We start from the raw sequence: 16,158 nt of genomic DNA, 5'->3' as shown, positions 1-16,158 counted from the left end.
ATTTTACATTTGGTAGTCGGCTGCTTCCCACTAGCTATCTATTTTACGTTTGGTAGTGTATATATGTCCATGCCACTCTCTCACTTTGTCACAGCTTACCCTTCCCTCTCGCCATATCCTCAAGTCCATGCCCTAGTAGGTCTGTGTCTTTATTCCCGTCTTACCCCTAGGTACTTCATGACCTTTTTTTTTTTCTCCTTAGATTCCATATATACGTGTTAGCATACTGTATTTGTTTTTCTCTTTCTGACTTACTTCACTCTGCAGATTCTTAACCACTGCACCACCAGGGAAGTCTGCAAGTAACTTCTTTAAAGGCACAAAGCTCTGTATTTTCTTGGCTGGCACCTTACTACATGAAAGGTCGTAATGTCATTTTAAAAATATAGTGAATGTCAGACTAAAGCAAGCTCATGTTATTTTGAACAAGTTCCCAATTTAGAAAATGAGCTTGAAATCTAATTTTTCATAATTTTGAAGAAAAAGAATGAGTAATTCCATCCCCAAACTTTTCTTTCCAAAAGCATGTTAACATTGCATTATCTAGATTGACTGTCTGCACTGATGAAATTAAAGTGGCAATTAATTTTATCACTCTTAGAGTCAGAGATTAAGCGATTGCATTGAAGGATAGGACTCATGCTGTGTTCTTGTGTAACTGCATCTATTGGGACAGTGTGTCTTGAAATTGTCAAAGTTGTCTTTAAGTTAATGCAAAGCAGTCAGGAGATGAACAGCTTAACTTTCTAGTTTCAGGAGGCAATTGTTGCTGGAGGAAGAAAGCTAAGTAAGCTCTGCTAAGAACTGCACGGAGAGTTCATTTATCTGCTGACCCATTTGGGCGCATTATGGAAGTCAAAGCCCAGAACAATGGGCTCTATTTAACATTAAATAGCTTCTTAATAATCCTTTATTTCCCTCCATAGCTGCCGGAAGGTCCCTCAGGAGTGCAGAGTCGCTGTAGCAGTCCCCGTGAAGTTGTAAGCTACTCCCCAGGACCAAGTAGTGTTAAATATAGAAGTCACCCTAATCACCTGACTGTCGGAGAGCCCCGTGTAAGAATTCCCAAGTCTACCCTTGTCATCTCCATCTGTCTCTCTAGATTTACAGACGCAGCTCACCACACCGCCTGGGGTCCCCGCCGGCACCTCCCGGAGCCCTGCCCGGCGGAGTACGCCCTTCCAGCGCAGAGGGCTGGCGGGGAGCTGGCGCCAACCGGGGCACCTGGCGGCCGATGCCTGGCCGCGACCCCTCGCTCTCCCTCCGCCTCCCCCTCCGCCCCTCTGCTGCCGACCTTTACGAGGAACTCTGCTGCGCGGCGAGACTCGCGTCCTCGCCCTGGGCGCGGGGCCCCACCCCTTGCGGGTGCCGCCCGCGACCGGGACGGAGGCGAGGGTAGGTGAACTGCTGGCCCGGCCTTGGCCACCGCTTGCTCGGTGCTAGTCCTCGGGCGCCGGTTGGGCGGAGCGGGGCCGCGGGAGCGCGGTGATGCACTCGCGCGCGCGGGAGGGGTGACCCCGGGGACACGTGCGGCCACGGGAGGGAGCGCGGGAGGGGCCTGGGGCCGGCGTGGGGGTGGGGGTCGCCCGGGGTTGGAGTGGGCGCCCCGGACGCCAGCCCTCTGCCGGCTCCCCTCCTTCTAGGGCTCCGCCGCCGCCTGGCACAAATCGGAAAGCCTTGTCTTCCTCGGCTGGAGCGGGCAGGGTGAGGGGTCGGTGCCTGGTCAGCGGGCGGGGATGGTAGATTTCACTTACACCTGACCCGCCCCACTCCTGTCAGTTTCGCCGGCAGGTCCCAGCGATGCGATTGTTCTTCCAGTAACTTTGTTCAGAGGCGGAGGGGAGGGGAGACGCCGAGAGGCCCCCGGAGAGGCTGGAAAGCGACGAGGATCGGGAGGCCCAGCTGGGGAGGGAGTCCCCGGGCGGCCCCGGCGCTGGGCGCGTGGCTGGGAGGCGTCGCTACCGCAGCCTCCAGGATGCGCTCGGCTTAGCGGGACTGCCGGGGGCTCCTGAAGGCCACTGCTCCGAGGACGCGCGGCCACCCGCTGCTCGCGCTCCCCGGGCCGGCGCCGCCGGTGCCGGAGCCGAGCGGCGAGCGGAGCTGCGGGGCGCGCGGGCGAAGGCTAGCGGGAGGGAGGGCGCGCGGGAGGCGGCTCCTCCTCGGCGAGCCATGCGTGCCACCGGCAGCTGAGCCGCCGCCGGCGCCGCTGTCAAATCTGCGCTCCGCTTTTGTCTTGTCCTCCAGTGAATGGGAAGATGGAGATGGATGTGGAGGGAGTTTCTCCGTGCCCGGAGCCCATCCCCCGCTCCCAGGGGGCTGGCGGAGCCTGCCAGGCGCCGCCACAGCCGCCGTCGCCGCCGCAGCATCCGGCTCCGGATGATCCGCCCGGCAAGAGTGCCGGCGCCGAGGACAGCGACGATCCCGAAGCGAGAGCCAGCGGCGAGAAGGACGAGAGCAAGGTAGGTCCGCCGCGTTGGCGCTGTGACACCTTTTGAACAAAACCCCGGAGCTCTGGCAGCTGCTGTCACTTTAACCCCTGCGCTCCCCCACCCCCTTCCCTCGTCCGGGAGGTGGTGAGGGTTGCAGATGTAGGGAAGGCGTAAGATGGAAGGGAATCGCTGGGCGACAGTGACTTTCTGAACGGGAAGGCGCGTGCAGAAGTCCCTCCTGGTTTCCGTATTCAGTGTTCGTGTAGAGAAAAGTCTTCTGGTCCAGGCAACGTGATGCCGGGTGGAGCGCAGCACCCCGGGAGAGCGAGATTGAGAGACCTTTGCTCGCCTGCACCGTATAGCCACAGCTTATTTGGATGATCTAGGTCAAGGGGAAACATGTCTTCAGGAGCTGCCAAGTGGCTTCTGAGACTCCTTGAAGGGAGGTGACATCAACCTAAAGATGACAATAGTGGGAGCAAAGTTTGGCTCTTTTGCAGAATGGAGAGCTCTGCCTAACCCAGCTCTAAGCTGGAGCACCTGCGCTTCCCCTGGCATCCTCCTGCCCGGGAGGGCAGGGGCCAGGTGCCTGGCACCAGGTGAGCTCTGGAAACCTTTTGAAGCCCTGCTGTGTCATTGTAGCCCCGGGGATAGCGGCTACTGACTGTGGAGAGAGGAGCTCCTCAGGTAATTGGGTTCCAGTAAGAAATAGCTCAAATGCCATTCTCTGGTGCTGATGTTTTTTCCTGTTGAGAAAATTGTAAAGTAGAGGAAGTGGCATAGAAAATAATGCCTTGGTGTGATATTCTTGGAGTGTATTTATTGCAACTTGGTCTCTGAGCAGGGTTTTCTTTCTCCATGTACACTTGGAGTTGAGTTTTGTGGATGCTAGTGCCGGCCAGTTGTATCTCTGTGAAGTGTATACATGTGTTTGTTAATGCATTTTGGAAGTGGCTGCGAGTGTTGGGGAAAAGCTGGTTCAACAAATCAGAACCAACCAAAGAGGAGTCAGCTGAAGTACTTTCTCACTGTGGCTCACTGGAGAAAGCATGCAAGGAAACAGCCACCATGCCTGGTTAGGAAAGCGAGTCATGACATGCTCCTCCTGGGAGGTTGCCTGGGTTTCTGCTGGACCTTCCTAGAGGTGCTAGTGGACTAAACAGTATCCCAAACATGTTGGGATCACATTGAGTGTTGCCTCTCTGTACTTGGAGACAGGCTCACCTTAACAAGATGGTATTTGCAAATCCTCAAAATTGTTTTGCATTTGGATACTGAGCTAAGGATAAATCCTTGTGGTTTATCTACAAAGATCAATATTATAACTTATATGGCATTCTACCAAGGAACTGGCATTTGAACACACTCTAGACTGGGCCGGGGTGATGCATACAAGATTTACATTGCCAAACTATGAGGAATTTTAATATTCTAACATCTTCAGCTTTTCAGTCGCATTTGATTTCATGAATATTTAATTCTGTCATGACTGCATATTTACTACTTTAAATGACTGCGCCCAGTTTAATGAAATAACCGTAACTGAGCATCGTATTACCTAATTGAACTTTAAGTCTCTTTTGCAAAATAAGTGTGGGCAATCATTAAAATATACAACAAGTGCTGCCATTTCCACGTTGTTGGTTCATATGCCCTGAGCATGAGAAATTCCTGCCATCAGCAAAAAAAATCTGTGCTTATTTGTTTCCCTTTGATGCACCACGCCGACTGTCTGATGTTCTGTGGGTTTTGAGGAGTGAGGAAGCCAGCGCATGACAAATACTAGAGCAGGTGAAGAAAGGATGGACAGAAAGTGGGTTGATTATATTTCGTTAATTAGCATGTGCAGATAATTGAGTATTCCACTGATGTGACTGGCTTTCTGTATGTCTGCAGTTTCTTGCAGTGGAAACAAAACACTACTTTTTTTTTTGGCCTCCAGGTGTTTGCCTTAAAAAATTATGTTGCATCTTTCTCTCCACCCAGAAATCAGCTGTGTTAACCCTTTGCTTGTCTCTGCTACTCTCCTACCGGTTCTTCTAAGAGTCTGAGGATGGTGGCTGTGTCTCAGACTTTAATAACTCTTTTTGTCTTTGATGGATACTAAGGCAAGTTATACATTGATTTTTCTTAGCAAATCCTGGTTTCATTAGTGGGAAGGCCTTTGGATGTCTGATCAAATTATTCTACTAAGATATAAATGGAAGACAAACTGGGATAAAGTGGAATGTGGTTTCACCAACTGTTTGGGGTGAAGTTAGGGAGATGATCACGATAGGATATAAACACAGTAATGTACAAATGTAATATTTTGGACTGTTATGTTTGTTTCTTACAAGTGTAATAAAAAATGAATTTTCAGTACTATGTTATTTATCTTAAATCTCCCCTTCCCACAAAAGTGTCAGGGCATTTTTTTCCAGATTCTGGTTTGGGGTCATGATTTTATTTTCTCTTGAGTTACCCCATTTATCTTCTTGGAAAAGAAATTGGAGCTTAGTGCCAGATCAGCTTGTCTCCTAAATTGCAGGTTCATGTTCATATGTCCTCAGAAAGTCTCTGAAATAGGAAGGAAGTTTAGAAAACTGGATCAGTCAAGGGATTTTTTACGCCAGAGTTTCATGACGTGACTGGTGTTTTCTGTTCCTAGAATTACAATGCCTGATTCCTCTCTAGCAACTGCTCTTCAGAGAGATGCTATAGCAGCTACATGCTGTGTATGCTTTGATTCCACGAATTGGAGAAGACCCTAAATCAACCAGTCCCCTGGGCTTTAAGGCAGGCTTACCTTAAACCCTGTGAAAGGCAGTCTCCTCTCCTTGCAATGACACGCAAAGACAATATGATGACCCCCTGTGGGGACCTAGTGAGATGTTTCCTCACCCATGATCTCAAGAACTTCTTCCTCATATCTGAAAAGAGGTTCTTCCACCGGGACAAACTCCTTTCTTCCAGTCTTGCAGATGAAGATTAAATGGTCACTTGCCTTGAATAAGAGACCTCCAAATCCTTGAAAGTGTTCTCAACCATGGATTGGACCATCCTCAAAACTTTCTTGCAGAGTTTCCTTAGGCCATCACAATCCATCCTTTTAGTGACGTTTAAAACCATTCTGAAATGCTTTGTTTGTGCTCAGTAGCTCTAAGATGGGTATTTCTGAAACTTTGTTTGGAAAAGTTTTTTTTTAAGTTCCTTGTGCTGAGGACTAACACCCCAGTTTCTTATTCCATCTGTTATCAAGTTGCTTTCACAAATGTGTGGGTTCTTCCCCGACCCCAGGTGAGTGATGTATAAATGATTCGTTCTTGTCTGCTTCAGCTTCATGTACTCTCCCTTTTCCTGCCTCCCTCCCCCCATTTTCTCTCTCTTTCACGCACACACACACACCACTTACTGTGATGTTTTTTATAGAAGTGTGTATTAATGGCACAGCTATGAGGTATCATGACCAAACTCTCTTTTGTGTTCAGCTCTCATTAAAGCCTTGGTCTGCAAGATATGTTATTCTTGAGATTTGGACTAGAGAGATCCTGTGCTGTTGCTCCCAGTGATACTTCACTGATGGACATGACCCAAGATGCTCACCTGCCTGCATCCCATCAGTGACACTGTCCTAAACCATCAGTCTCACAGAGGATGCTGTCAGGAGTCTCTCATCCAGTTCATTTTTGAAAGCCTTTTATTTTGAAATAACTTCAGATTTATAGAAAGGTTGCAAAGATAAGACAAGGAGTTCCCATATACCCTTTACTCAGCTTCCCCTAATATTCACATCCTACTTAATCATGGTCTGTATATTACAATAAAGAAATTAACATGGGTACAATACTGTTAGCTAAGCTCTGTCCAGTTTTTGTTGAGTGAATGTGTAACATATCAATCTTTTTCATTCTGTCCTCCTAGGACTTAAGACTTTGGTTTTTTTTTTACACCTGAAAGACTCTGTGAGAGGGTATTTAAGAGCCAAATTTAACTTCAGGTTAACTGTGCACCCTGTTCCTGGCGGGTGGGCAGCTCCCGAAGTCAGAGGCTGAGGTCCTGGGGCCCTGCGCCGCGCTACCCTGAGCCCTGTGGGAGTTACACCTTTGGCAAAGCTCTTGAGTGCTGTGAACTTGTGGGGAGTGATAGTCTTCTTTTTTATTTTGTCCTGAAAAACATTTCCTGCTCCAAGTAAGGCAGGGTTTGTCAGTACACAGAGGACAGCAGAGTCTCAAGTGACAAGTAGAGGAGAAAAGGAGATTGATAAAATCAAGACAGTTCACTCTTATGCCTAAACCCTTGGGTGTTTGTTCCTGGCATGAAAAATAGCGGAAGCCCTTTCCTTTCTGCATTGTGCTTACCCGGGGAACTCTGATTTCGAGTACAGAAGCAGAAACTTGCCCATATGAGGCAGGATGCCATTGTGATCAGTGTTGGCTTTTTGATGAGTGAAATCACAAATCATTTGGTCTTGGCTCCGCCTTTCACTAGCTACTAACCTCAGAGAAGATCCTACCCTTTTTAAATCTCAGTCTTTTCATCTGTAAAATAGGATAATTATAGGGCCCACCACCTATTATTTTATGGCTTGAATGAGGTGAAATATATAAAGTTCTTGATTCAATGCTTCATAGCTACTGACCACTCAGTAATTGTTAGTAATAACTGTGATGATTATTATTGCTCTTGTGGTCCAGGGTTCTGAAGAGGAGAATGAGTTGGGGCCAAGTTCACCTAGAATTTTCAGTTTCCCAGAGAATTGTGGGGCTGGAAATGATGCAGACACCCTGTTCTACAGTCAAACCAGGTTGGTGCTCCTTGGTCTGACTTTGCCCTGTGGGCTTTGAGATGTTCCCAGTTCTTTTCCTGGTGGGCAGGACCTTAGGAAAGAATTATCCTTTATCCTGACTTGTCAATAGACTGTTCCTTTCTCATCAGGAAAACCAAGGAAGACCGGGATGGAAGGCTCCTGCCTCCTGGCCCAGGTCACAGGGGTACACACAGGACATTAATAAAGCAAGTGGATTGCCCTGCTTTTACACGTTACATTTATGACTTCTTAGAAGAAGTAGGTGGCAAATTTTTAGACTTAAAAAAATGATTGAGATAAAAATTTATATCCTTTAGGGCTCTTTGGTTGCAAGCAACAGAAACTGACTTTAATTTGAGCAAAAAGGTATTTTATTATAAGGTAATCATGGAATCAAAGGAAAAGTGATAAAAGTGGTTTTGGGGAAATACTGAAACCAGGGAACCTCAAAAGATCTGAGTAGTAGAAAGTGATGAATGGTCCCTTGAGGCCACTGACATAAGAAGAATAAATTCCAACCTTTTTTTTTTTTTCTTTTCTGTCACTCTGATGAGCAGAGTCCATGGAAGGTTATGTAACTGGCCTTGCTTGGGTCAGATGTCTGTTTCTTGGTCAGGGAAGAGTGGACATCCACATAGAAGGTTCTGGTAAATTGTGTCCTTTAGAAGAGGTATAGTTCATGGGGGAGAAAATCAAGGTACTGTTACCAGACCAAGGAGAATGGATATTAGGGGCAAAATAGCCAGTATAACTTCTCTTCAGGGGAGGTTGGGGGGAGGGAGAGGGAGTGGGGAGAGAAGAAAAAAGGAGAGAAATAGAGGGAAAGAGAAAAGGAGAGGACCAAACAGACAGAGACAGACAATGAGCTTATCCAAGAAACTGGAATATTTTTTAGCACTAATTTCCTACCATTTGAAAAGAAAGAATCCAGAGTAAATGATGACTTGCTCCTTATTCTGATTTGCCACGTGAGACCCCCAGAATTAGGAAACCATAATGGAATACATGGCCTACCGATTCTGGGCCCTGCCCCCCACATTTTTACATGGGAAAAATTGAGGCACCATGACAAGTGATTTGCCCGAACACAGAGCTGGCACTTGAAGGCCCTTTAGCCTAAGACATGGAGTCTGCTTCTGAAATTCATTCTTAGTTTCCCCACTTATAAAGTGAAATTAATGATACATTTTGCATCTGCTGAGCAGATAATCTGAGGATGAATGTGATAGGGTGCTGATGTTTTAAAACATAGACCTTCTATGGGACTCTCATGTCATTAGAATGAATATATTAACATTTTTTTTTGTTGGCCCCTAAATTAAAGCAGGTTGGTTTCCTGCTCAAATCCCTACAGCTTTTTCTTTGACTTTGAATCTACGTGTCAAGGTATCTCTGTCCTCATATTTGGATCTTGGGTCCTACAGAAAGAGGCACCGCAGACCGTGTGTTTCTCACTGTTGGGTGGCAGATGTTCAACTCCTGGGCACACGCACTGTTCCAGCACCAGGCCTGGCACACAGTGGGTACCCGGGGAATAGCAGGTCCATTGACCCCTGCCTGGACGTGTCCATTCAGCACATCAAGCCCTTCCTTAGATGCTGGGATTGCAAAACTGAAAGAGGGAAGCCCACAGCTTCATGGTGGGCACACACCTGTACACAGACACTGATGCTCTAAGGAGCTGAGGGCCACAGAGAGGTGAGAACAGGAGCTACTTGCATGGAGGCTGTGTGGAGTGGAATCTTGGAGGAAAAGGAATGCTGGGAATGTAGGGAGGGTGTCCATGGTCAGAAGGGCTGAGAAATATTCAGAAGCTCATTGTGGGGTCTACGGAGGTTTGGCTGGAGGTGTATTTCTTGTGGAGGCCACATGACAGGGTGGCAGGAAGTTTGGACGCCCTCAGATAAAGAATAGGTTCAGAGTGCAGGTTTGAGACTGTTTCCACGGCCCAGAAAGGCTCCCTGATGGGGGAATTTCATGGATCCGTACATGTCTCCTCTATTTCAAGGAGACAGAAATAGAATTAAATCCTATTTATTGTGTGGCAAAGAGAGGACATTACATCATTGCCTGAATAAAGGACATGTAAGCACAGAAAAAAGAACAAATAAATAGAATTTATTTCAGAATAGAGTAACCTTTCTTGAGAAGGAGTAGGTAGAGCCTTCACCCAGCACGGCCCCCAGCCCTGCACCCCTGGCTCTCAGATACATCCCATCCAGTCCTGCCTGCTGGCCTTACTCTCTGCATCCTCTGTGCACCTCTGTGCATGGATGCTCAGTGTCTGGGCACTGCTGGGGTGCCCGGGTGGCAGCCTGCGCTGAAGGGGGAGGTGTTTTTACTGAGATGCTCTTCCTTTCCTCACGGTGCAGCCTGTGGAGTTGAAATTAGTGGTAAGAGGGTCTATTTTCTCAGAGTAGAATGTTGTCTTGTGCGTTCTTTTAAAGCCTTCTTGAGCTCAGCCGGAAAGGTACCTGGGGGCACAGCAGGTACAGCCACTTTGCCTCTCATTCTTTACAAGTGGGGCCATTTCACACGTTTTTGTTTGTTTGTTTTTGCGGTACGCGGGCCTCTCACTGTTGTGGCCTCTCCCGTTGCGGAGCACAGGCTCCGGACACGCAGGCTCAGCGGCCATGGCTCACGGGCCCAGCCGCTCCGCAGCATGTGGGATCTTCCCGGACCGGGGCACGAACCCGCGTCCCCTGAATCGGCAGGCGGACTCTCAACCACTGCGCCACCAGGGAAGCCCCACACGTTTTTAAGGTAAAGTGTTGGCCTGTCTAACAGGCACTAGAAGTAGCCAAGTGGAATGAGACTGTGGCACACCTAGGGACACTGGCCAGTGAGTGACTCCCTTTTTCTTGGTTTGCTCCCCCAATAACTGAAGGCCCACATCACATCCCCTTCACAAAAACTAGTGGCTGGTCAGCCCCTCCATCCTTCCCAGGCTCCCATCTCCACCCCTTTTGCAGGCTTGCATTCCCCTCCCCAGGTTAAACCCCCTGTATTTTACAATCTATTTTCTTTCTAAAGAAAGATTTATTGGCATATAATTTATAGATGGTAAAATTCACCCTTTTAAAGTGTACAGTTCAATGAGTTTTGACAAAGGTACACATCTGTGTAGCCACCACCCCAAACAGGATATAGAGGTTTTCATTACCCCCAAAGGGTTCCTCTGTGTCCCTCTGCAGATAATCCCCTCACCCCACCTTTTCCATAATTTCACATAAATGGAATCAAATAGCATGTAGCCTTTTGCATCTGACTTCTTTTGCTTAACAAAATGTATTTGATATTCATTTACCTTGATGTGTATCAGTGGTTGCTTTTGCTTACTGGGTCTTATTTCATTGTATGGATGTGTATTGTTTATCCATTCACCTGTTGATGGATATTTGGGTTCTTTACAGATTTTTGGCCTTTGTGAATAAAGGTTCTATAATTATTTTCTTTTTTTTTTTTTGTGGACTGTATATTTTCATTTCTCTTGGGTGAATTCCCAGGACTGGGACTGCTGGGTCCTATGGTAAGGATGTTTAACTTTATAAGAAGCTGCCAATCTCCTTTCAAGAGCAGCCATTTAAAATGTGCTGAGACTGTGCATTTCCACCATCCATGCGTGAGAATTCCAGTTGCTCTATGTCACTGTCAACACTTGCTATTGTCAGTATCTTTAATTTTTGTCATTCTAGTAGGTGTGTAATGATGTCCCATTGTGGCTTTAGTTTGTTTTTCCCTGTTAACTAATGATGTTGAATATCTTCTGTGCCTATTTGTTATCTGTATGTTTCTTTGGGGAAGAGTCTGCTCCAATCTTTGGCCTATTTTTTAAAAATTGGGTTGTTTGTATTCTTATTATTTTGATACAATTTATTATTTTCACATAGGTTTAGACTTCAGAAACCCTGGTAGAAGTTTGAAGAGATTACAAAGCAAGGGACATTTTTGAGTTTCTTTTCTTGAGGGTTGTTGGTGAACTAACATTTACTGGGCGTTTATCCTGTGCCAGTCATGGAGGAAGGTAGATTCAGATTGGGTCATCTCATTCCAGGCTCCATGGCAACCCTGCAAAATAACTATTATTAGCCCCGAGGTCACACAGTTAGGATATGGCAGAGGAAGGCCTTAAATTTAAGTCTGTCTTACTCTTACTCCTTCCACTTCACCAGGTGTGACTCAAGGCCTGTTCTCCACGATTTCCCCTTAGTTTCCCAGCCCAGTCTGCTTGCACTGCTCTGGGTGTTGTAAAAGCAGCCCTCAGGTGAAATAACACTGCTGCCAGTGACGTGCAAATCAGGACATTGAGCTTAGGGCAAAAGAGTGCTCCCAGTTTTATTTCAGTCCTGAAAAAATCCTATCCACTTCATAAGGTGGAAAAGTGAGAATTCTCCAGAGACATGGAAGGTTTGAGGTATCATTTACCTGTCAGGACCCAAGGATGTCCATCTCTCTCAGGTAAATCTCGGTGCTGTGGGTACCCAGAGGGCCAGGGTGGGGCTAAGCCCTGGGAATCAGAGCTCAGTTCAAACCCCTGTTTTGTTTCTACGGGCTGGAGGAATATGGGCAAACCCTATGAAGGCTCTGGTTTGGATTCTCTTATCAGTAAAGATGATGGAGAAGGCCCCCCTTACCACACCTGAGCGTTGTGAGGATTGAATTAACCAGTAGGGGGACCAAATTGCTCCATCCCAGGAAATCCTGGGTCCCAGGTAAACCAGGACAGTTGGTCACCCCGATTACAGGATACCTGTAAAGTGTCTGGACCCTTACAGACTCTCAGAGCTGTCACTGTTGAACGGGCTTCAGGGCATTCTCTCCATGAATATGAAAATAACTTAAGTGTTTCAGAACTAATGAGGCCCTGTGAAGGATTCCAGGTTCTCCACATTGGCTTAAAAAATAGTTCAAAGCACGGCTATAGATTTGAATTGGATGAATAGCATCACCTTTCCAAGTAAGTGGCTGTAGGACTTTTCAGGGCAGCTCCCCAAGGCCTCCAACCAGGAAGTAAGTGTGCTTTAGAAAGTGAGCCCAAAAAGTCTCCCTGGCTGGAGGACCAAGGGCTCTTTCAAGGACAGCCTGCATTGGCAGGACAAGAATCACCCCAACAAATAACTTTTTAGAAATCGCATAGTTGGTAGGGTTCGTGTCGCAAAGAATCAGACTCAGTGTTTCCCAGGAGGTTCTCAGTTAGGAAGAAACTGCTCTCGTTCGGAAGACAATGGGACTTGGGTGCTGTGACTGTGAATCTTGGCTCTGCCCCTTCTAATGACCTCTCAAAGAGTCACATTTTCTTTGAGCCTCAGGGTCCTCAACTGAAATGGGGATAATAGTTTCACTTTTCTAAGAACTGTCTGAACTAGAAACTCAAATTTGATAGTACTTGGGCAAAGCCTTTTGTAAACTCTTACACAAGTCTGAGTGTGAGTGTCTGTGTGTGTGTGTTAAGTCTCTCTGGTTTTGTGGGATAAGTGAGTTTCCCCCATGATTTTCTGGGAGGCTGTTTAAGAAATTGAGCAAAAAAGTATCTCTTTGGAGTTAAAGGTGCTGGGAGTTGGGGTCCATAGGAGCATGTGGTCTTTCTGGGAAGGGTGCCCTCAGATGGCACTGGGTGGGGTCAGGTGTTTGGAAGGCCCCCGGGGCTGGGTTTGGGCTGTGATGTTCCTCTGGGGACATCTCTGGCTGACCCAGACAGCTTGTCCTCTTGCCACTCTGTCTTGCTTATTCTTTGGATGACAGTAATACCAGCCTGTGGCCAAGACATTTCCCTTGACCACCTGCCCTCTACCCCTTCGCTTAATTCCTACTAAGCCTTCAAAATTCAGTTCAAGGAAGTGCTCCCTTATTAGAACCTTCCCCTGTCTACCCCATAGGTCAGGTTCCTGCTGATAGGGTACCAGACATTCCTTTAAAATTAAAAAAAAAAATTAAAAAAAAAAAATTTTATTGAAGTATAGTTGATTTACAATGTTGTGTTAATTACTTCTGTACAGCAAAGTGACTCAGTTATACACACACACACACACACACACACACACACATTCATTTTTATATTCTTTTCCATTATGGTTTATCACAGGGTATTGAATATAGTTCCCTGTGCTGTAAAGTAGGACCTTGTTGTTTATCCATTCTATAAATAATAGTTTGCATCTGCTAATCCCAACCTCCCAATACTTCCCTCTCCCACCCCCCTCCCCCTTGACAACCACAAGTCTGTGCTCTATGTCTGTGAGTCTGCGTCTGTTTTGTAGATAAGTTCATTTGTGTCATATTTTAGATTCCACATATGAGTGATATCATATGGTATGTGTCTTTCTCTGTCTGATTTACTTCACTTAGTATGATAATCTCTAGGTCCATCCATATAGCTGCAAACGGCATTACTTTGTTCTTTTTTTTGGCTGAGTAGTATTCCATTGTGTGTATGTGTATATATATATATATATATATATATATATATATATATCACATCTTTATCCATTCATCTGTTGATGGACATTTAGGTTGTTTCCATGTTTTGGCTATTGTGAATAGAGTTGCTGTGAACACAGAGGTGCATGTATCTTTTTGAATTATAGTTTTGTCTGTATATATGCCCAGGAGTGAGATTGCTGGATCATATGGCAACTCTATTTTTAGTTTTTTGAGGAACCTCCATACTATTTTCCATAGTGGCTGCACCAATTTACATTCCCACCAACAGTGTAAGAGGGTTTCCTTTTGTCCACACCCTTTCCAACATTTGTTAATTGTAGACTTTTTGATGATGGCCATTCTGACCGGTGTGAGGTGGTACCTCATTATAGTTTTGATTTGATTTCTCTAATAATTAGCAATGTTCAGCATACATTCTTAATTGTATCATTAGCTGTTTAATGTAAGCCATGAGGATAAGGACCAGGCCTGTGTTTTCCACAGCTATTTCTCCAACCCTAACATAGTACATTCCATGGAGTAGGCCTTCAACTATATTTTGACCAATAATTGGGTATGAATACTAATTTCATACGACCTTTTACCCAATACCTACTTTCTGGCCCAGAATGATCCATGTCCTCATGCAGCGCACATTCTAGTGGGAGTGACAGATACTAAATTAGTAAACAACTGAATAAACATGATAGATAATGAATAAACAACTAAATAAATAATCTGACACCAGTGACCCCCTGGCTGTCAGGTTTCAGGCATGTTTTTAGAAGCCCTGATGAACCCTATTTATACAAGAGCATCAGTTCAGGGCAGTGAAGAAATAACCGTCACCAAGTTTGTTTTCTAGAGTTGCCATCTATCTTATGGCCTCAGAACCTGACCTTCTCCTCTGCTTCTCTCTACTTCCTCTGCAGAGTATAAGTTCTCCTCATCACATTGGCATTGGGAAATCACAGCATATATGTCCCCAGCCCTTTCTTGTGTTCAGGGCATGCCTGTCTGGTTAAACCAAGTACACTTTCCTAATGAGTTCAGCCTTAGTCTTGCGAGCAGACATTCAGCTGTGGGTGGCTGGCAAAGTGAAGCTGGTATTGTCCTTGCCCTGGGCTTACAGCTTTCCTCCAAAAGCCTTCTCACCTGCCGCCACCAGACACTCAATCCTCAACACCCTCCTCTTCAGTTTCTAGACCTGCATTATCCAATATGGCAGTCATTAGACACATGTGGCTATTTAAATGTAAATGTAATTAAAATTAAAAATTCAGTTCTTCATTTGTCTAGGCATACTTCAAATGGTCAAAAGCTCTAAGTCTAATGGCTACCATGTTGGGCAGTGCAGGTAGAGGACATTTCTGTCATTGCAGAACGTTCTACTGGACAGCAGTGTGGTAGAAGGTGACTTCACCTCTCCTGGCCCACCCTATTTGACTGAAATCCCTCTGAGATGCTCTGAAACCAATCCTTTGACAAGGGTGAAGATTTTGCAACTTCCTGGGGTTTGCTTTAGGTTCTTGGTGAATTACTTGCAAATTGTTTTTGAACTACCTATATTGTTGTGTACAGAGGCTGCTTAGAGCAAGATTGTATTCAAAACCTTTGAGTCATGGTGTTACTATTTTTATCTAGGTGTTCCAGTTAATCTTGGTATTTGTCCCCTGCCATTATAGAAAAAGTCTCTGGTAAAGTGGTTCCAAGAGATGGCTTTTCTATTATCCAAGTTCAGAGCCTTTATTAGTGGGGAGTTGAACCACACTGACACTTCCTCTATGCCATTTACTGATGACATCCTCACACTGTGGGGTTATTGTGATGGTACTTATCAGATACACAGGCAGAGAAATCCAGTGTCATGACAGAACCCCTATGTTTGCAACAACCATTCAGGGAATAATTTCCAAACTATATAATGGATTAAGAGTACTAAGCTCCAAAGTTACACCCTTAAGGTGTCCTATCCTTCTTCTATCACACTCAATAAAATTCCAAGTACGTTACAATTAATAGTGGTTTCAGGGATGGATAAATAAGGAAAAGAGGATATGAATTTTAAAAGTCTGATAATAAAAGCTACCTTTTCAGTGCTTCTTGTATTACTTTTTTCATTCATGAGTGAGAAAAGTGATCTTTTCTGAGGTTGGAGGAAGGACTGGGGAGTTAGTCCTTAAAGATTCGAATATGGGGCTTGCTGCGCCTTTGTCTAGCACATTCCAGGAGTGTCTGCAGGAAAAGAGCTGGGAAATGGCCCCAAGGAGGATTTGGTGCTGTTGCTCCCTTCAAGCAAGGATGAACATTTGAGTGACACCTGGAAGTGATCCATCAACAGATGAATGGATAAAGAAGATGTGGCACATATATACAATGGACTATTACTCAGCCATAAAAAGAAACGAAATTGAGTTATTTGTAGTGAGGTGGATGGACATGGAGTCTGTCATACAGAGTGAAGTAAGTCAGAAGGAGAAAAACAAATACTGTATGCTAACACATATACATGGAATCTAA

The 16,158-nt window shown here is 45.6% G+C and overlaps 2 protein-coding genes across 3 annotated transcripts in view; one reads left to right on the top strand and one right to left on the bottom strand.

The window, feature by feature from the left end:
• Positions 1-1,775: 1,775 nt before the first annotated feature.
• On the bottom strand, positions 1,776-2,299 carry LOC112062340 (translation initiation factor IF-2). The gene is given in 6 exon segments (XM_055079746.1): positions 1,776-1,833; positions 1,835-1,893; positions 1,895-2,064; positions 2,067-2,090; positions 2,093-2,203; positions 2,206-2,299. Coding segments are annotated over 6 exon segments (516 nt in total).
• The window catches only part of LOC102993863 (formin-binding protein 4-like), a 316,295-nt gene continuing 302,392 nt past the window's right edge, over positions 2,256-16,158 (top strand). Inside the window, exon 1 of one of the 2 annotated variants that reach the window (XM_055079748.1) lies at positions 2,256-2,459. In XM_055079748.1, coding sequence (XP_054935723.1) covers positions 2,256-2,459 — 204 coding nt within the window. The remainder of the gene's footprint in view (positions 2,460-16,158) is intronic. The other variant, XR_008615732.1, reaches the window with a different exon arrangement.

Source organism: Physeter macrocephalus, chromosome 18 (genome assembly GCF_002837175.3).
Source record: "Physeter macrocephalus isolate SW-GA chromosome 18, ASM283717v5, whole genome shotgun sequence".
NCBI lineage: Eukaryota > Metazoa > Chordata > Mammalia > Artiodactyla > Physeteridae > Physeter > Physeter macrocephalus.
This window is presented reverse-complemented; position numbering and strand designations above follow the sequence as displayed.